This window comes from Molossus molossus, unplaced genomic scaffold (genome assembly GCF_014108415.1).
Source record: "Molossus molossus isolate mMolMol1 unplaced genomic scaffold, mMolMol1.p scaffold_m16_p_11, whole genome shotgun sequence".
NCBI lineage: Eukaryota > Metazoa > Chordata > Mammalia > Chiroptera > Molossidae > Molossus > Molossus molossus.
In genome coordinates, this window is record NW_023425346.1 from 50,958,825 (window position 1) to 50,981,296 (window position 22,472).

Here is a 22,472-nt window from a genome sequence, read left to right on the forward strand (position 1 = left end):
ATCCAGGTTCAGTTCCCACTAAGGGCATGTACCTCGGTTGCAGTTTGTCCCCAGGCCTGGTTGGGTTGTGTGGGTGGCAACTACTCAATGTGTTCCTTTACATCGATGTTTCTCTCTCTCTCTCCCTCCCACTCTATCTGAACAAAAAATGAAAAAATGTCCTCGAGTGAGGATAAAAAAAAACAATGAACCAAACTAGCTCAGAGGAGGGGACTGGGGGAGAAAGAAATAAAAAAACTTATGCATATAAGTATAACCAATGGACATAGACAACAAAAGCATAACCAATGGACATAGACAACAATGCGGGGGGCGGGAGGGACCAAAGGAGGGTGTCAATGTGGGAAAAAGGAGAAATATTTGTAACAAAAATAAATTTAAAAATAATGAACCAAACTATTTTTTAAAGGCTTTTTATACAATAGATTATTTCATATTGTATAGCTGTATGAATATACAGTTTAAGAAATAAGCTAAAATTTTAGCCTCTTTATTATGGAAATTACAAACATACAGTACGGACAATGGTATAATGAATACACAAAATACCCATTACTTAGATGTAACAATTTCTATTTTACTATATTTTGTTGTATTATTTCTATGTTAAAATATTTTATTTATCACCCTGGCTGGTTTGGCTCAGCAGTTGGAGCATCGGCCTGCGAGTCCCGGGTTTAGTTCCCACTAGGGGCACGTACCACAAAAAAAAAATTTTATTTATTATTTTTTTGTTGATTTGAGAGAAAGAGAAATATCGATTTGTTGTTCTCCTTATTTATGTACTATTGGTTGATTCTTGTATGTGCCTGGACTGGGAATTGAACCTGCAATCTTGGTGTATCGGGACAATGCTCTACCCAACTGAGTTACCCAGCCAGGGCCTATGTTAAATATTTTTAAAGGAAATTATAATAATCATGACATTTAACCCCTAAATATTTTAGATATATATCTAGAAAATATAGGACATTTTGCTACATAATCACAATAGTGTTAGCACACCCAACAAAATCAATACTCCCCTCACACTATCCCATACCCAGCAAAAAGTATTTTTCAAGAAATTACTCTTATAAAGAGAGGAAATACTATATAGTCATTATACAACCTGGAGAAATTTTAACTACTTAGTAACATATAATAGTTTCCTGTGAGACAACAAAATAGTTCCCTTCCTTGTGAAAGATAAAAAGTTTTTTCCATTAAACCGTGAGAGTGAACAATATAAACCTGAAATTATTCATAATAATATATCTACGTAGATAGGTATAACTGTGGAATAGACATTTGTGTATTTTTTGTTTTTTATCCTCACTCGAGAACATTTCTGCATCTATCTTCATATAGAGCAGGAGGGAGAGAGGAAGAGAGAGAGAGAGAAACATAGATGTGAGAGACACATCGAGTGGCTGCCACCCACACGACCCCAACTGGGGTCGGGGACAAACTGCAACCGAGGTACATGCCCTTCGTGGGAACCGAACCCAGGTCTGTCTGGTCCATGGGCCGAAGCTCTAACCGCTGAGCCAAACAGGCCAGGACTAGACAGTTGTCTTGAAAGGCATATGTTTTTTGTTTGTTTTATTGATTTGAGAGAGGGGGAGAGAGAGAGAGAGAGAGAGAGAGAGAGAGAGAGAGAGAGAGAAACTGATTTGCTGTTCCACTTGTCTATGCATTTCATTGGTTGATTCTTGCATGTTCCCTCACTAGAGATTGAACCTGCAACCTTGGTATATCGAGATGGCACTCCAACCAACTGAACTACCTGGCCAGGGCGAAAGGCATGTTTTTGAATAAAAATAAATAAATTCTTTAGTTCCTACTAAAAATTGGCTTTTCATATTCCTCCCTCCAAAAAACACTGAATTTCAGAACTAAAAAATAAAACAGATAATAGTTTCCTCACAGCAGATCACCAGATTGGTTCACAAAAATTGGATTTCTAAAATTAGCTACTTTTATATTATGTTAAAGATTTTATAAAACCTTAAAATGTATTAACTAGATAACTACACCAACCTTCACTTAATAACATGAATTGCTAAGAGTTTGTTTTTGTGATTATGCATTAATACCATTAACACTTGTATGCTGATTTTTTTTTTTTTTTTATCCTCAGTGGAGGACATTTTTGCATTTATCTTCAGATAGAGCGGAGGGAGACAGGAGGGAAGAGAGAGAGAGAAACATCAATGTGAGGGACACATCGACTGGTTGCCACCCACAAGACCCCCACCGGGGCCAGGACAAACTGCAACCCAGGTACATGCCCTTAATGGAAACTGAACCCGGGACTCTCTGGTCCGCAGGCCAACACTCTAACCGCTGAGCCAAACCGGCCAGGGCCGTATGCTGATTATTAACTTACCTACAGCATGTATGATTTCCAAAGCTGCCAACTTTTTTTTATAACAATCTGTTTCTTATCAGTTTCAGAAATATTGCAAAAAGGTTACACTAGGCCCTGGCCGGTTTGGCTCAGCGGTTAGAGCATCGGCCTGCGGTCCGGAGAGACCCGGGTTCGGTTCCCGCTAAGGGCACGTACCTTGGTTGCAGTTTGTTCCCGGCCCTGGTTGGGTTGTGCAGGTGGCAGCCACTAGATGTGTCCCTTTCACATAGATGTTTCTCTCTCTCTTCCTCTCTCTCTCCCTCCCACTCTATCTGAACAAAAAATGAAAAAATGTCCTCGGGTGAGGATAAAAAAAAAAATAAAAAAAAAAAAAAAAAAGGTTACACTAGGACAAGACTGCTAGCTAAACACCATAGTGCATAGTAATAAGTTTCACTTGTGTAGTAAGTACAGTTTGGTAAGAATAAGGATATTATTCTTTGCTATGTTCACAAAATGGAATGTAGAAGAGGTTAATAGAAAAATAAGATTCATAATTTTCTGTCAAAGAAATTTTATGTAGCCTCTTGGAAGGAAAGGAGAACAGAATAATTTTGCTATTTTAAAATGGCAGAGAACACTAAATTTAATTACACTTAAAAATGTATCAGTAGGATTTCTTCCTCCTCCACTGGAACTAACAATATATTTCTCATAGACTTACATTAGGTACTTCTATTATCTAAATATCTACCCAAATGAATAAGTGAATGACTCACATCACTGAAATATTTTACAGGATTTTATGATGGCATTTCAGGTAAAAATACCATTTTACCTTCCAGCAGAAAAATCTTTGGCAATTAAGATTAAAATACAGGAAAGTACGAGTTCCAACAGTGAAATCTGATCTAAGATGAGATTTTTAGTGTACTAGAGCACTACTGAAACTAATAAATATGTATACTATGAAATTGCTTTTCTTTTTTTAAGTTTGGCATCTATTTACTGAATATTTTGTAAATAATTTTAAGAAATCCTACAGAGGTTTAAGCCATTTAATGATAAATCATAAATAAGGCATTTGTGGGATTTGCAAGGAAAATTAGCATACAGCCAGGAAATATAGCCCTCAAAAACCACTGAGTCATAGCACCATGCCATGTAAGGTCAGAAGTGTCCAAGGGCCAGCTTCATGGGTTGCAACCGGTACAGTCCTACAGAGCCCTGCTGCTCAGAAGGGCCCTATGGTAGGGGATTAATGCTTTGAGGACAACATGGTGAATTCTTTATAATTTTAGTTATGATTTGTGTTTTGTAAGTGAGATCCAATGAGACCATTGAGCATACACTGGGGGCTTGGAGCCTACATCCTTGCCTCCCACATAGGTTCTGAGTGACCAGCTCCCTGCTCCCTGTGCCCCACTGGCTTTCCTCTCCCCATCCCTACAGGTGACCACTGCTGCCTTCTGCCCAGGGCAGCAAGAGGGCTGCATTAGCACTGGGCCCCACAAATTATGTAGTCAGCCCTGATTGTGCCTCTTCTGATAAGCTCAAAAACCTTTATAAACATCACAGTATGAACTATGGGACATCTTTTTTCAGGTGTTTGTTTTTAGGAGACTACTATCCTTTTTCTCTCAGTTACCGATAACCTAGTATATTAATTTAGCCAGTTTTTTTGTTTTGTTTTGGTATTTTTGCTTAGAAGCCTTTTCTTTGTTTTAATTTCTTCCTTTAGAGAATAAGATGAAACCAAAAGGAAATCACATTCTGAACAAGTTAAAAAAAAGAAGTTGCCCTGGCCAGATTGGCTCAGCAGTTAGAGCACTGACCCACAGACCAATGAGACCTGGGTTCAATTCCAGCCAAGCGCACGTACCTCGGTTGCGGTTTGTCACCAGCCCTGGTAGGGGTCGTGCAGGAGGCAGCCAGTGGATGTGTCTTTCTCACATCAATGTTTCTCTCTCTCTGTCTCTCTCTCTCCCCCTCCCTTTCTCCCTCTTTCCTAATCTGTCTAAAGATAAAGGGGAAAATGTCCTCAGGAGAGGATTAAAAAAAGAACTGTATAGCTCTGGCTGGTTTGGCTCAGCGGTTGGAGCGTCCACCTGCCCGGAGAGACCCAGGTTCAGTTCCCGCTAAGGGCATGTACCTCGGTTGCAGTTTGTACCCGGCCCTGGTTGGTCGTGCGGGTGGCAGCCACTCGATGTGTCCCTTTCACATCGATGTTTCTCTCTCTCTCTCTTCCTCTCTCTCCCTCCCACTCTATCTGTACAAAAAAAATGGAAAAATGTCCTTGGGTGAGGATAAAAAAAAAAGAACTGTATAAACCTGAGCAAATTCTCATGCAAAATAAAACTGTTAGCAAAAATTTCACTTAAAAAAGAGAATTGGGGCCTGGCCGCTGGCTCAGTGGATTGTGCACTGTCCCATGGAACTGAGAGGTGCCGGTTTGATTCCAGTCAGGGCACATGCCTAGATTTTGGGCTCGATCCCCAGTAGAGGGTGTACAGGAGGCAGACAATGGATGTTTCTCTCTCACATCAATGTTTCTATCTCTCTCTCCATTCTTCTCTTTCTAAAAAATCAATGAAAACATTTTTTTTTAAAAAGAGGATTGGAGCCCTGGCCAGTTTGGCTCAGCGGTTAGAGCGTCGGCCTGCGGACCAGAGAGTCCCGGGTTCGGTTTCCGCTAAGGGCATGTACCTCGGTTGCAGTTTGTCCCCGGCCCTGGTTAGTCGTGCGGGTGGCAGCCACTCGATGTGTCCCTTTCACATTGATGTTTCTCTCTCTCTCTCTCTCTCTCTCTCTCTCTTCTTCTTCTTCTCTCCCCCTCCCACTCTATCTGAACAAAAAATGGAAAAATGTCCTCAGGTGAGGATTTAAAAAAAAAAAAAAAGGATTGGATTAGAATGTATCCATGGATTCTCTTAAATGTAACATCAGTATTCCAAAATCTATTAAAACTAACAAATTAATAAATCATACTTCTGACCTCAACTTAGTTAATTAACTGTCTTCAGGGATTCTTAAATTATTATAAAACATTAATTTTTAAAAACTGCACCACAGTCCTGGCCGGTTTAGCTCAGCGGTTAGAGCGTCGGCCTGCGGTCCAGAGAGACCTGGGTTTGGTTCTCCCTAAGGGCATATACCTTGGTTGCAGTTTGTCCCCGGCCCTGGTTCAGTCGTGCGGGTGGCAGCCACTTGATGTGTCTCTTTCACATCGATGTTTTTCTCTGTCTCTCTTCCTCTCTCTCCCTCCCACTCTATCTCAACAAAAAATGAAAAAATGTCCTCGAGTGAGGATAAAAAAAACAAACAAAAAATTGCACCACAGAGGAACTGAAATATAAAACACAAACATAGATCTTTAACAAGTATCTGAAAATTGCAGGCATCTATTTTTAAGTAAAAGTCATAGGCACTATTACAAAAGGGTACCAGTGACTACCCTCTTATTCTATTACTAAATAAATCCATATTCCCAGAATTGAGGGTGAGAGTTCCTTTTTTGTAAACTTTGGGTCTCCAAAATTCTAGCCCATGACATGCAAAATAGAGTTTGATGGACAAGGGTATCTGAAGTGGGGTGAAAAGAAGTGAATAGGTCTGATATGGTCTCTCTCTACTATTGCTGGATTGGACTTCAGGCCACTGTACATATTCCTGGTCATTATAGAGACTAATAGATTGATTTTATATTAGATTAGATGGTCTATAGGTTAGATTTAGATCATCTGTAGATTAGATTTTGATGATCCCAGGGAAACTGGATCAGTTTGGGGGCTGACCAAGAGATGTGATCCAGAATTTCCCAAATTTCCTAGGACCCTCTAATAAGTCCTCTGAATAAGAAAAACAGAAACTCAGAACAAACTCATGATTCTACTTCTATTTAAAATTTCATCTTGGATTTGAAACCAGATCAGTCTTTGATCATGGAGAAAACAAGATGACATTTATCTTGGTGGAATCACTGTGCTATAGAACTGCCCTATTGCTTGATGTGCACTTTTTAAAATTATATAATTCCAACAGGGCATCATGCAGATAGAAATATACCACAGCGCCCAATTCTTGTGATTAAACCCCTTACTGGGAAAGATGAAAACCTCAGAGATAGACATAAAATTTATACACACATTAAGAAAGGTTGTCATGGCAACTTTGCTTGAAGCTATGTATTTTTAAATCTAAGTAAATTTAACATTCAAAACACATTTGCATCTCCCTCAAAGGTCTGCATCAAGAATATACATATTTTTTAATTCTCGAATTCCTTCTGAATCTACACCTTTTTGAAAACTTAACAAAATTCTTAACTATAAAAGCAGCCATAGCCCTGGTCGGTTTGCTCAGTGGTTAGAGCGGTGGCCTATGGTCCAGAAAGACCCGGGTTCGGTTCCGGCTAAGGGCATGTACCTCGGTTGCAGTTTGTCCCTGGCCCTGGTTGGGTCATGCAGGTGGCGGCCACTCGATGTGTCCCTTTCACATCGATGTTTCTCTCTCTCTCTCTCTCTCTCTCTCTCTCTCTCTCTTCTTCCCTCCCTCCCTCCCACTCTATCTAGACAAAATATGGAAAAATGTCCTCGGGTGAGGATTTAAAAAATGAAATAAATAAATAAATAAATAAATAAATAAATAAAAGCAGCCATAGACTTAAGCACATATTTTCAAAGGGATAAGAGAAAAATCCAAAGTGAAAGCCTTAAAACATTACTACTCCCAGAAGTCCTAGGTTTTCTCTCTCTAAAATTTTAGATTGTGAACAGGCTTTACAAGGTCCTTTTAACCTCTAAAAATTAGTTATCTATTAGCTTATGACCTTGCCAACACAAGCAACAAATCATGAAAGTTGAACATACCCAGTGCTGCTATATAATTAAGCAACAATTCATGACTGTAATAAATATTGTTCTTTAACCTAGTCAAACCAATACTTAGCTTTATTAATTCTCAGTCTGAAAGTTCTCCAATATTCCTATTTAGCATCAACGTTAAGTTTTCCTTAATAAGATACCTAGTTTAATTATCTTGCTCATAAACTTAAAAAAACAAAAATAATGGTTTGACTCCCAACAGCTCCTTCTGCTTCTTCCCCCACTACTGCCTATAACAGAAGCCTTTGTTCTTTGTCCTGTAGTCAATTTCAAGTTTATTCCTTTTTGGCCACTAACCTAAAGGGTACCTGAGCTGCTTCCAAACCCCAAACCCTGGACCTAGAAGATTCTGAGTGCTAGTAAGCTTTGGGACATAAGACTTTTTGGGTTCTCCCTCTTGTGACGCACAGAAGAGAGAGAACACCATAATCATGTCATGTCTGTTCACTGCTATATCCCCAGTGCCTGGCATAAGATCTGACTCATATTACGTGCTCAATAAAACACACACACAACCTGCTGCTGGACTAAATAGGTCCCATTTCTTTGGACAGGAATGGAAGTCAGGACAGGGGTATAGGAGTAAGTCAGCAGAGCTACAGGGTGCTGCTTGGCTCTGGCAAAGAAGAGGTAGGGAGTGAGAGAACATGGAATTCAGGTTCTAAGATTATGGTCATTACTAGTCTAGAGAATCTCTGGACGGCATATAGTTTAAGGACAAAGACAGATGTTTCTTGACATTCCTATTTGTCTCTAGATCATATTAGATAAAATGGGTTCTGTCCCCTAAAACAGTGATTTTCAACCTTTTTCATCTCATGGCACATAGAAACTAATTACTAAAATTCTGTAGCACACCAAAAAACATACTTTTGGTCGATCTGACAAAAAAAAAAAAAGGTATAATTTTTACTCATGCTCACCGGATGGCTATTGTGTTGGCTGTTGTCATTTTTTTATTTGACAATATAAAAAAGAAGTCAGTGCTCATAACTAAAGAGCCAGGTATTACATGTTGTTGTTGTTGTTTTTTATCCTCACTCGAGGACATTTTCCCATTTTTTTGTTCAGGTAGAGTGGGAGGGAGAGAGAGGAACAGAGAGAGAGAGAGAGAAACATTGATGTGAAAGGAACACATCGAGTGGCCGCCACCCGCACGACCGACCAGGGCCGGGGTCAGACTGCAACCGAGGTACGTGCCCTTAGCGGGAACCGAACCCGGGTCTCTCAGGACCGCAGGCCGACGCTCTAACCGCTGAGCCAAACCGGCCAGGGCTACATGTTTTAAATATAGGGTGACCCCTCCCAAAAATGTATACACAACTTTGAATAATTATAAAGGCAGTGTTTATTAAAATACATTTCACTTTCAAAATGTACTAGAATCTACAGACACCTTGTATACATTTTTAGGGGACACCCTGTATTCTTGGGGCACATGGGTTGAAAATCGCTGCTCTAGAACACCACTTCTGTGAAACACTGGTTTTGTAGAATAATCATTATGCCTGAAAAAAGGGGTAGCTTCATCAAATACATTTGGAACATTAAGTGTTAAACCAAATTAAAATAGGTTTCTTTACAGTAGAACTTCGCAGCACTTCCAATATATTTATATGTATAATAAGTATCCGAGAAAGAACTTAGAATGGAGAATCTGAGCATGAATGAATATGATCCAGGAATCTTTTTCTCAGTGTCTCATTGGATAGTGTTCCATGAGATTCACTTCAGGAAATAATGCTCTCTTAGGAGCTGGATGAAGGGAAGTGATGAAGGAAAAATGAAGGACATCTGTAATACTCTCAACAATAAAGATAAATTGGAAAAAAACAAAACTGAGCCTTAAACATTTTTTTCTGGCTTAATCATGATCTAATGATATTGAAGGAACAAAAAAGTACTTGCTTACCAACTATTTTGGTTGATATTTATAACTACAGCCTATTATAAAACCTATGGTCACACCTAATATAGTCATCACTGGTGTCCACACAACATCTTCAATACTTCCAGTAATGAAGTACTTAGCATATCACAAAGTATTATATTAGCATTAGAGGTAGTTTGGCTATCTAGAAATCTTTCAACTATTTAGTAATTTCAATAATTTTCCCTGGCAGGGTAGCTCACTGAGTCAGGGCACATACAAGAATCAACCAATGAATGCATAAATAAGTGGAAAAACAAATCTATGTTTTTCTCTCCCTCAAATAAATAAAATAATTTTAAATATTTATTTTATTCTACATGCACAGCAAACCTCAATGAAAATTTCATTCATTTATTCAAAAATATTTTATTTTTGGAAATAGGGACTTCACAATTTTATCTATGATATATAGTTACAATGGTGAGGTACCAAATGTCATTCACTACTATCATTTGTTAAAAATTAAGACAAGCCCTGGCTGGTTTGGCTCAGCGGTTAGAGTGTCGGCCTGCAGACCAGAGAGTCCCAGGTTCGGTTCCCACTAGGGGCACATACCCCCCCAAAAAAAAAAATTAAAACAAGAATTTGCAAGTAGTTTAGATGTAAATAAATATGTGTGTCTTTTTAAAATTACTCAACAGGCCCTGGCTGGTTTTACTCAGTGGTTAGAACATCGGCCTGAAGACTGAAGGGTCTCAGGCTTAATTCTTGGTCAAGCACATGTACCTGGGTTGCAGGTTTGATCCCTGGTCGGGTAGTGCGGAGGAGTGGGCAGCCAATCAATGTGTCTCACATTGATGTTTCTCTCTCTCCCTCTTTCCCTCCCACTCTTTCTAAAATCAATGGAAAAATATCCTCGAGTGAGGATCAAAATTACTCAACAGGATATGTTTGTGACTTATTTGCTCATGGTATTTTATCACATGCTCTAGAAAGACCCATTCCCAATTTCTAAAAAGACAGCCACAAAACTGTAAACAGACTAATTGGAGGGTTCTACTGGAAAAAGAAATGTTAGTTCCTGCCTTACGTTTATTGCCTGGATATTTTACAAAATGGATCCCAACTTGAATTTTACAATTATCCATTCATTCAGTGTCATAAAATTCTATACATCAAACATTAGGTTGATTTCTGTTTTAAAAGTCTGCCCAGGCCGGTTTGGCTCAGTGTTTAGAGCGTCAGCCTGCAGTCTAGAGAGAGCCGGGTTTGGTTCCCGCTAAAGGCACGTATCTCAGTTGCAGTTTGTCCCCAGCCCTGGTTGGGTCATGCAGGTGGCAACCACTCGATGTGTCCCTTTCATGTCGATGTTTCTCTCTCTCTCTCTCCCCCTCCCACTCTATCTGAACAAAATATCAAAAAATGTCCTCAGGTAGGATAAAAAAAGAAAAAGAAAAAAAAAAGTCTATTCACCCCAAAAGAACATCTATTCCCTGAAGCCCTTACAAAAAAGTAACCAAGGAAAATGTTTAAAATTCATTAAGTGAAAGGTAAACCACATTATTAAAATTGCAATAGGTAATAATATGTGTAAAGTGCAGAAAATTTAAACAGTTGTAGAGCTGGTTGAGTTGGCAGCATTGGTTTACTTTGTAATGATTTACTTTAATACTGCTGTTACAGTATTTTTTTTTTAAATCCTCACCTGAGGGTATTTTTCTATTTATCTTCAGATATAGTAGAAAGGAGGGAGAGAGAAACATCAATGTGAGAGGAACATGTCAACTGGTTACCTCCCACACAACCCCAATCAGGGCCAGGGATGAACCACAACCGAGGTACATGCCCTTGACCAGAATCGAACCTGCAACTCATTGGTCCGCAGGCTGACGCTGTAACTGGTGAGCCAAACTGGCCAGGGCTGTCACGGTATTCTTTTAATTATTTTCTTTATTTTAAATTTTAAAAATTCAGTTATTGATGAGAGAGAGAACCATGGACTTCTTCGACCTATCCATGCACTCATTGGTTGATTCTTGTATGTGCCCTACCGGTGTTCCAACTGTAAAAATTGGCATATTGGGACAATGCTCTAACCAACTGAGCTACCTTACCAGGGTTTAATCATTATCTTTAGCTATTATGAATAGTATACATCGTCTGAAATTACTACTTGATTTACTTTTTTTTTTATCCTCACCCAAGGACATTTTTGCATTTATCTTCAGATACAGTGGGAGGAAGAGAAACATTCATGTGTGAGAGAGACACATGGAGTGGCCACCACCCACACGACCCCAACCAAGGTACGTGCCCTTAGCGGGAACCGAACCCGTGACTCTCTTGACTGCAGGCCAACGCTCCAACCGCTGAGCCAAACAGGCCGGGGGACTGCTTGATTTACGTTTTTTTTTAATTAATTAATTTCTGTTAGAGATGTTTCTTCTTTTCCCCCCACTGATTGCCCCCTCCCCCTCCCTCCCTGCCCTGTCCCCAGGTTTGTTGTCCATGTCCATTGTTCATGCATACATGCATATGAGTTCTGTGGTTTATCTCTCCCCCACCACCCCCTCTTCTGGGGATTGTCAGTCTGTACCCCACTTCCACATCTCTGGGACTACCCCATTCCTCAGACTGTTATGTTCATTATATTCCACAAATAAGTGAGATCATATGATACTTGTCTTTCTCTGTTTGGCTTGTTTCACTTAGGATGATACTTTCCAGGTCCCTCCATGTAGTCTCAAAGGATAAGAGATCTTTCTTTCTTACAGCTGCGTAGTACTCCACTGTGTATATGTACCACAGCTTTTTTATCCATTCGTCTACTGATGGACACATGGGCTGTTTCCAGATCTTAGCTATTTTGTAATAGTGCTGCTACAAACATGGGGTTATACACATTCATTGCCACTTTGTTTGTTCATATATTTTATCTTTTTCTTCAAAATGACCCTTCATCATTTCATACAATAACAGTTTGGTGGTGATGAACTCCTTTAACTTTTTCTTGTCTGGGAAACTATATGGCCATCGCTTCTAAATGACAGCTTTGCAGGATAGAGTAATCTTGGTTGTAGGTTCTTGCTTTTCATCAGTCTGAATATTTCTTGCCACTCCCTTCTGGCCTGCAAAGTTTCTTTTGAGAAATCAGCTGACAGCCTTATGGGAATTCCCTTGTAGGTAACTAGCTGCCTTTCTCTTGCTGCGTTTAAGATTCTCTCTTTGTCTAAACCTTTTGCATTTTGATGATGATGTGTTTGGGTGTGGGCCTCTTGGGGTTCATCTTGTTTGGGACTCTCTGTGCTTCCTGGACTTGTATGTCTGTTTCCTTCACCAAGTTAGGGAAGTTTTCTGCCATTATTGTTTCAAATAGATTTTCAATTTCTTATTCTCTCTCTTCTCTTTCTGGCACCCCCAAGATGCAAATGTTGGCACGCTGGAAGTTGTCCCAGAGGCTCCTTACACTATCCTCATTTTTTTGGATTCTTTTTTCTTTTTGATGTTCTGATTGGGCATTTTTTGCTTCCTTATATTCCAAATCGATGGTTTGCTTCTTGGTTTTACCTACTCTACTATTGAATCTGTGTGAATTATTCTTTATTTCAGTTAGTGCCTCCTTCATTTCTGACTGTGCATCCATCATTTCTGACTGGTCCTTTTTTATGCTCTTTAGGCCCTCACTAAGTTCACTGAGGTTCTCACTAAGTTCATTGAGCATCCTTATAAGCAGTATTTTGAACTCAGCATCTGTTAGGTTGCTTATCTCCATTTCGCTTAGTTCTTTTCCTGGGGTTTTGTTCTGTTCTTTCATTTTGGGACCTGTTTCTTTGTCTCCTCATTTTGGCTGCCTCCCTGTGTTTGTTTCTGTGTATTACTTAAGGAGCGGTATGGGGCGAGCTGAGACCAGATGATGCTTGTTTGAAAGAATTTAGGAAAACCTGAAGCAGGATCCAAGACAGGCCAATCCTATGGTTAAGCAAGTGGCAACAGCTTGAGTGGGCCTGAAAGTTGGGTGGGGCAGGGCCTCAGGGAATCACCAGGACGGGGCTACCAGTGTGAGCCAGGTTGCTGGAGTCCCAGATATGGCAAGTGTCTGTGGCCCCAGGGAAGGGCTCACCAAAGGAACAAAGACCTCTGACAGCATGTCTGTCCCAGAGAAAACCCCCTCTCCAATGCCAAACAGCTCAGTTCTTCCCTATATGTCTCTGGTGCCGCTTGAGCTGCCTCCCCTCCAAGCTTAGAGGGAGAGAGTCTGATAAGTCCGTGCATGGGCCCTTTAAGGAGCTGCCTGGGGCTCCAGCCACCTCAGCTTCCCTGAGCCTCAGTTCCCGCTGGTTTTTCTAGCCAGAAGTTATGGGGACTGCTCTTCCTGGCACTGGAACCCTGAGCGGGGCACTGGTGTGGGATGGGGACCCCTCAGTCCTCAGGGAGGACCTTCCCAGCCGAGGTATCCTCCTGATTTTTATCCGCCACACGTGGGTGTGGGACCAGCCCGTTTGCCTCCGCAGCTCCTACCAGTCTGGATGTGGCTGCTGCTTTAATTCCGTAGTTGTAAGACTTCCATTCAGCTCGATTTCAGGCGGTTCTGGATGATGGTTGTTTTGTAGTTTAGTTGTAACTTTGATGTGGTTGTGGGAGGACGCGATACCGCGTTTACCTACACCACCATCTTGACCGGAAGCCTGATTTACTTTTAAATAAGAACAAATACACCAATAAACATCACTAAAGATAGTACGATAATTTGAAGTTTAGATTTTTTACTTACTGTTTTTTAGGTAGTACTGACCTATCTTCATTTATAGTATTTCTTGAAGCAGGAATAAAAAAAACAATTGTAGTTTTTTCACCGAAACTAATGTTATGCCCTAAGGACTAAATGAGACAGGTATATAATGTATTTGGTTTGTAACAAATGCCCTTCCAGTCCTCTATTCTACTTTCAGCTTAACTATTATTGTACATTTCAGTCTCACTCCTTTTTATCACTGCAGGTCACCAGCAACTGTTCAAAGCAACACTGTATTAAGCTTTTTTGGCTGTGCTGATTTCCTCTGACTTCTGTAGTAACAGTAACTGCTTTGTTGTCATATCCTCCCCTCCAATTCCTCCCTTTCTACCCTAATCACTGGTCTTAGAAACTTAGGAAACAGGCAGAGGACTGGCTAAGAAGAAAAATAAGGCCACTGGTATCAATTTGTTGATGTTATAAAAACAAACCTGCCCTTGAAAATAGTGTCAATTTCTCACAGCTATCTTCTCACAGCTACTAAACTACTCCTTGATGCTGCTCCTGGTCATGTCTTCGGTTTTACACATAGAATTGTTTTTTAAGTAGTTTTCAATCTATCAACATAATCACATGTGAAAAAATGTTATAGGTTAACAGTGGATCTGGAGAAAAAGGTGTCTTGTGGGAAGAATCTTAATTTGTTTGCCCCAGAGTCCAAAAACAATAACAAAGATTCTTAAGATTTCCTCTTAAAAGTTGAAATGCCATCTCATTTGAACTGAACTATATAGAAGATTTTCCTTGGGATAATAGAGTAATTCCATTGTTGTCTTCATTGTTTTGTTAATCCTCACTAGAGGATATTTTTCCATTGATTTTTAGATAGAATGGAAGGGAAGGGGGGAAAGAGAGACTGAGACAGAGGGATCGACTGGTTGCTTCCCACATGACCCCAACCAGGGCCGGGGATGAACCTCAACCAAGGTGTGTGCTCTTGACCAGGAATCAAATCTGCAAACCTTTGGTCCATGGGCCAACGCTCTAACTGCTGAACCAAAATAGTCAGAGCTAATTTCATTTATTTATTGTTCTATGAACTGTTCATTTTACACTGTTCTATGACTTGAGAAATTTAGATGTACAAATATATAGCTGTTTTGCTAGAATGGATGGAGAAGTAAGGGTATTTTTAAAGTTGAATATCTGAGAAGGGGAAGAGAGAAAACCAAAAATCTGTGCTTACATTCTGTGTGAGAAGACTATTAATGTTCCAGTTGTAGAAAATACTCTGTTTGCAATATACTAAATGAAGAGAACAGTATATATCATATGTCTGTAGAAATATGTGGATTAAAAAGAGAATAATATGTGGATTAAAAAGAGAATAAAAGGATCTATCTCATAAGCTTAATACGGGCTAACTTCAAGTACTAGGACTATCATTGACTGAGTTTTCTATTTTTGTGTTCCTGTATTTCCTAGATTTTTCCACAACAAACCTATATAATTTTCATAATAACAAACAGAGCATTTTGTTTTAAATATATAAACTATGTTAAGATAAAGAAAACAGCCCTAGCCAGTTTGGCTCAGTGGTTACATCGATGGCCCACAGACCAAAGAGTTGTTGGTTTGATTCTGGTCAAGGGCACATACCTGGGTTGCAGTTTGGTCCCTGGGACTGGTCAGGGTTGTGCGGGTGGCAACCTGTCGATATGTCTCTCTCACATAGATGTTTCTCTCTCCCTTTTTTTTCTCTTTCTCCCTCCCACTCTATCTGAAGATAAATGTAAAAACATCCTCAGTGAGGATTAAAAAATAATAATAATAAATAAATAAATTTTGACATAGAATCTATAAATTATAAAATAGAGTCTATTTATTTTAAAAAACAAAACCGCACATTTGTGAGCCAAATAAACACCATGTGAGTTTTTCATTTTCCCCAAACACATACACAGAATCTGCCTTGCATTTTATGAGCACAAAGTGTAGAATAGCCCTTTCATTCCATAAAAATATGTTGTGCTGATGTTTTTAACAATAAACTTCTAAACTATCAAAAAGAATGCAGATCACAATCAGTGAACAAATATTTTTTTAAAAAACCAAAAAGCTACAAAGTTATGCCATGAGCTGTCAGTGACAATGTGGCTACTAAAATTTCAGTCATTTGATAAATACAAAGAGCCAGGTAAGAACAACAATGAATGGACAACTTATTTTATTCATGATTAACTATATTTTTATTTTTTTAAATCCTTCTGAAGATGATTTTTTAAATGTTTTAAGTAACTATGAATAAAATGTGCTTATTTAGCTGATTCTTCTAGCCTCTATTTTTCTTGATTCCAACCATTATTAGTAATTACATAGTGCCTCATTCATTGGCGATATGCCAACTCCCTGACTCTGGCTCAGCTGTCCTGTTTTTGCCTTGGTCACTGCTGATCAGTTCTCACTTACTTTAAAATTTCACTTACCTGAACCTGACTTTACTGACACTTGGTTTACATATCAACTGCCTACTCTTATCTTTTACTGCCAGTTTACAAACCAATTAAGGTACCTAGACAACAAAGAATGAAGTGCTACATACACAAAACCATAGAAAATGATAGGTGGGGTGGGAATGAATTTAACAATTTATTTTGAAACATTTTTTTGGAAACAACTTGATGCTAAGAGCTATGAATACATTTGACCTTAAAGATTTTAAATTTAAATTATTCTGTAAGTTAATATTTTGTCAGAAATAAAGCCTGCATCTAATTAAATTTTAAGATAACCATTCATAACTAGGTCTAAAATGTTAGCTATTTATAACCATAAATACAACATAAAATAATAATTAATAACTAAATAATTAATAATTAGTAACTACATGTACAAATGAAAGAGTGTCAAAAACAAGCTCACTGGCAACATTTTTCATTTTTTTTTCCTTTCCTCTCTATCTGCACTTAGTATATTTCCTTCAGTCGTTGTCTTTAAAATATGTACTAAAAAAAAATGTCTTGCCCTGCCAGCCTGCCAGTGTGGTTCAGTTGGTTGGTTATCCTCCCGTGCACCAAAAGATTGCCATTTTGATTCCTGTCAGGGCACACCGGTTCTCACATAGATGTTTCTCTCTCTCGCTCTCTCCCTCTCCCTTCCTCTCTAAATATCAATAAAAAATATTTTTAAAAAAGTCTTTAAGAACTGCATAATCAAAAAAAGTGGACTGAAATACAATGCTATCTATAAAAAAGTATTAAATATAAAACTTACCAGTACTAAAGTATGTTAAAAGATACTCAACATGTTTTTAAAATTTCTTTGCTTACTAGTGATATTAACCATTTTTCTAAAAGTTTATTAGCTATTTCCTCCTCTAAAAGTGTTATTCATGTCTTTTATCTATTCATCAATTTTATGTTTCCTTACCAATTTGTACGAGCTCTTTATAAGTATTATGGTTATTAACTCTTTCTGTCATATATTTTGCAATTATTTCCACCCATCTTTGTTTTCTTTTAAATTTGGTTTTAGTTTTTGGTTAGTGTGCTCTCATTTCTTTTTTTTCCCATCTTTTTATTTTATTTTATTTTATTTTTGTTACAGATGTTTCTCCTTTTTTACCCCCTTGGCACCCTCCTTCCCATCCCCCCCACCATGTCTATTGGTTATGCATACATGCATATAAGTTCTGTGGTTTCTCTCTTCCCACCCCCACCACCCCCTGTGCTCTCATTTCTTAATCATAAATTCATTATATTAAGTATATGACATAAGTAAATTTATATTTTCCACTAAAGAGAATGGAGTAATTCGGTGCTAATAAAAATTACAGTAAAAAAGAAGGGCAAACTAGTCTGAATTTCAGTTTGTCATTTAGAAGGGGCACTTCAAAACACATGAAAAAAACTATTATTTTCCAAATGATCAGAACATTTCAAAATGATGAGACTTGTATAAGTCTGAGGAGGAATAAAAATAGTAAATACAAGATAGGTTACCCAATGAATTATGAAACCGAATAACAATGATTAAACACAAATTAATTTATACTCAGACAATAAAAATATTAATCAAAGAAATAAAACTATGAGAAATCTTCTACCTGCCTTTTTTTGTTAATCCTCACCACAGGATATTTTTTTCCATTGATTTTTAGAGAGAGTAGAAGGGAGGGAGAGAGGGAACAACAGAGAGACAGCAATTGGTTGCCTCCCACTCATGCCTCAATAAGGGCAGGGACCAAACCTGCAACCCAGGTACATGCCCTTGACTGGGAATCAAACCCACAACCCTTTGGTGTGTGGGCCGACCCTCTAACTACTGACCCACACCAGCAAGGGTCTCTTTTCCCCCTTTAAGGTGATTTATTATTGGAAATATGAAAAAGAATAGGCTTATATTTCTCTTTTATGAATATTCAGAAACAGGAGTCTGTAAATTTTGCAAAATAATTTCTTTTCAAGAATATCAGTTTTAGAGATAAAACTAAGAAAAGTATCCACAAATAATGGCATTTAGAAAGTTATAAGACAAAAATTAAAAGTAGAAAACTTCCTATTAATATTATCAATATACTGACGGAGTAAGTCTAAATGTATACCATGCATTAAGAAAATCTAATATACAAAAATCCAAATTTACTTAATAAAGTACTAATATGTGTTTATATGACACAATGTTACTGGGTTTGTAAAAGGATTCAATATAAATTTTCTAAATGGCCATTTTCCTCAACAAAGTTAAATGCATAAAATTTTAATATCTCTTTGAGACAGTGATCCAAGCTTCTTCCTTGAAGGATGTTACCAGTTCATATTTAGTTTCAATAACTTGTCCCTCCACAGGAAGTATGTGCAGTCTCCTCACCAATACACTCAGAAGTACTGTGGTCACCATATACGCAAACCTAGTTAGGAAGAAAGTTGAATAGTTACTAAGGATTAACAATTACTCTTTAATTATACAGATTGTGCATTCTCATCAACAGTGATGATCAACTTTATTAGTATAAAGTCTGATACCTTTCCTTTCACTTTACTTTCTCTGTCACCTCACCTCAACTCAGGGCATTCCTGTGTGCCTGAGAATCCAAGCAAGGAGAAAGTTTCCATTATTGATTCATCATCAAACCGGTCTGGATCAAACCTAAAGAGAAGACTGGTATTTAATTTTTTATTTAAAGTCACCCCAGTATATTTAATTTAAAAAAAAGTTTGGGGGCACTTCACAATAGAACTCCACTAGCCTTTTATATATTTACACTTTAAGAGCACAGTAAAATTTAAAACTACTGAAAATAGAAACTGCTGTCACATTATATTTAAATTTCACCTATTATTATGTTCCAAATTATTCAACATATATTTCATCTCTTTTTGCTAATTTTATTCTAAATAACAGATGCAAAATATATTTCTCTGGAACCAACAATGAATAAGATTTTAATACAACTTGATATCATTATATGAGATATAAGGATAAATTATACAAAAATCACATAATAAATATTTAAATTTTAGTTTTCAAAATATCTGTTACATTAGACCATCTGATCAATATGCAAAGCATTCTACATTGCCTTGGCAATTAAATTTATTTTTTAAAATTCAAGACATCAAACAAATATAATTATATTCATTAATTATATTATACCCAGACTTACTAAGTGAAGGAAATGAAGAAGCTAAGGTTTTTTATTGTACAGAATTTCCTCAAAAAAAATAGCAGGAGAGCCCTGGCTGGTTTGGCTCAGCAGTTAGGGCGTTGGCCTGCAGACCAGAGAGTCCTGGGTTCAGTTCCCACTAAGGGCATGTTCCTTGGTTGCAGTTTGTCCCCAACACCAGTTGGGGTTGTGTGGGCAGCAACCGGTCTATGTGTCTCTCTCACATCGATGTTTCTCTCTCCTCTTCCCCCCTTTCTCCCTCCCACTCTATCTGAAGATAAATGCAAAAATGTCCTTGGGTGAGGATTAAAAAAAAAAATGCAGGGGAAATGATATAGTAAAACAAGACAAATAAACCACTCATTATGGAGCATAACATTTCATCTCCAAAACAAATATTTCTTTGAAAAGACCAACAAAATTGATAAACATTTAACCAGACTCAACAAGAAGAGGATCCTATAAATAAAATGAGAAATGAAACAGAAGTAACAACTGACACCACAGAAATACAAAAGATTATAAGACAATATTATGAACAACTATTTGCCAAAAAATTGGACAATCTGGAAGAAATGAATAAATTTCTAGAAACATACAATCTTCCAAGACTGAATCAAGAGAAGAAATGAATAAATTTCTAGAAACATACAATCTTCCAAGACTGAATCAAGAAGAAACAAAACCTTGCCCTGGCCAGTTTGGCTCAGCGGTTGGAGCGTCCGCCTGTGGTACAGAGAGACCCGGGTTCGGTTCCCGCTAAGGGCACGTACCTCGGTTGCAGTTTGTCCCCGGCCCTGGTTGGTCGTGCGGGTGGCAGCCACTCGATGTGTCCCTTTCACATCGATGTTTCTCTCTCTCTCTCTCTCCCTCTTCCTCTCTCTCCCTCCCGCTCTATCTGAACAAAAAAATGGTCCTCGGGTGAGGATAAAAGAAAAGAAGAAGAAACAAAACCTGAACAGACTAATTACAATGAACAAAACAGCAGTAATAAAAAACTCCTGCCCTGGCCAGTTTGGCTCAGCAGTTAGAACGTCGGTCTGCAGTTCAGAGAGACCTGGGTTCAGTTCCCGCTAAGGGCGCGTATCTCGGTTGCAGTTTGTCCCCGGCCCTGGTTGGGTTGTGCAGGTGGCAGCCACTCGATGTGTCCCTTTCACGTCGATGTTTCTCTTCCTCTCTCTCCCTCTCACTCTGTCTGAAAAAAAAAAGGAAAAATGTCCTCAGGTGAGGATAAAAAAAAAACTCCTAGCAAACAAGTCCTGCTGGATGGCTTCACTGGTGAATTTTACCATTTAGAGAACTACCACCTACTCTTCTCAAACTATTTCAAAAAATTCAAGAGGAGGGAATACTCCCAAGCTCATTTTACAAGGTCAGCATTATACTAATTCCAAAATCAGATAAAGACACCACAGAGAAAAAAAAAATTACACATCAATATCCTTGATGAACATAGATTTGAAAATCCTCAACAAAGTATTAGCAATGGAATTCAGCAACACATTAAAAAGATCACGCACCATGATCAAGTGGGATTTATTCCTGGGATGCATGATAGGTTAAATAGCCACAAATGAATTAAGACGGTACACCATATAAACAAATAAAAGATAAAAATCTTATCATCATGCTCTAGCTGGGTAGCTCGGTTGGCTGGAGCATTGTCTTGTACACCAAAAGGTTATGGGTTCGATTCCCAGTCAGGGCACATACCGAGGTTGTGGGTTTGACCCCTAGTTGGCGAGCACACAGGAGAGAGGTAATCAATTGATGTTTCTCTCTCATATTGATGTCTCTCTCTCTCTCTCCTCCTCCCTCCCTCCCACTCTATCTGAAAATAATCAATGGAAAAATATCCTTAGGTGAGGATTAAAAAAAATCATATCATCATATCAATAGACTCAGAAAAAGCATTTGACAAAATCCAGCACCCATTTATGATAAAAACTCTCAGCAAAGTGGGAATAGAGGAAACATACTTCAACATAATAAAGGGCATACAAGACAAATCCACAGCTAACATCATACTCAACAGGGAAAAAACTAAATGTTTCCCTTAAAATCAGGAATGGAACAAGATAGGGATGTCCCATATTCACCACTCTTATTCAACATAGTACTGGAAGTCCTAGCCACAGAAATAAGACAAGAGGAAATAAGGGCATTCACATTGGAAAGGAAGAAGTAAAACTGTCATTATTTACAGATGCCATGATATTGTATATAGAGTACCCTAAAGATTCCACCAAAAAACTACTAGAACTGCCCTGGCCGGTTTGGCTCAGCGGTTAGAGTGTCAGCCTGTGGTCCTGAGAGACCCGGGTTCGGTTCCCGCTAAGGGCGCGTGCCTCGGCTGCAGTTCGTCCCCGGCCCTGGTCAGTTGTGCAGGTGGCAGCCACTTGATGTGTTCCTTTCACATCGATGTTTCTCTCTCTCTCTCTGTTCCTCTCTCTCCCTCCCACTCTACCTGAACAAAAAATGGAAAAATGTCCTCGGGTGAGGATAAAAAAAAACTACTAGAACTGATAAATGAATTCATTGAAGTAGCAGGATAGAAAGTAAATATTCAGAAATCAGTTGCTTTTTATACACCAATCAGAAAGAGAAATTTAAAAAAAAATCTCATTTACAATTGCATAAAAAATAAAGCTAGGAATAAATTTAACCAAGGAGATAAAAGACCTGTACTCCGAAAATTATAAGGTACCAAAATAAGAAATTGCAGAACATACAAATAAATGGAAGCATATACCGTGTTCATGAACAGGAAAAATAAAAATTATTATTTTTATTGATCTTAGTAAGGGAGAGAGAGAAACATCAATGTGAGAAAGAAACATCAGTTGGTTGCCTCCCCCATGCACCCCGACCAGGGATCAAACACATAACCTGGGTATGTGTCTTGACCCGGAATTGAATCTGCCACCTTTTGGTGTATGGGACAACACTCCAAACAACTGAGCCACACCAGCCAGGGCAGAATAAAC

The 22,472-nt window shown here is 38.5% G+C and overlaps 1 protein-coding gene across 5 annotated transcripts in view; it reads right to left on the reverse strand.

The window, feature by feature from the left end:
* ABI2 (abl interactor 2) overlaps positions 1-22,472 on the reverse strand; it is a 183,063-nt gene that overhangs the window by 109,491 nt on the left and 51,100 nt on the right. For all 5 annotated transcript variants that reach the window (XM_036253509.1, XM_036253510.1, XM_036253512.1 and 2 more), the window contains exons 12-13: positions 18,879-18,968; positions 18,690-18,729 (exon numbers count right to left, since the gene is read on the reverse strand). In XM_036253509.1, the coding sequence (XP_036109402.1) occupies positions 18,690-18,729; positions 18,879-18,968 (130 nt within the window). The remainder of the gene's footprint in view (positions 1-18,689; positions 18,730-18,878; positions 18,969-22,472) is intronic.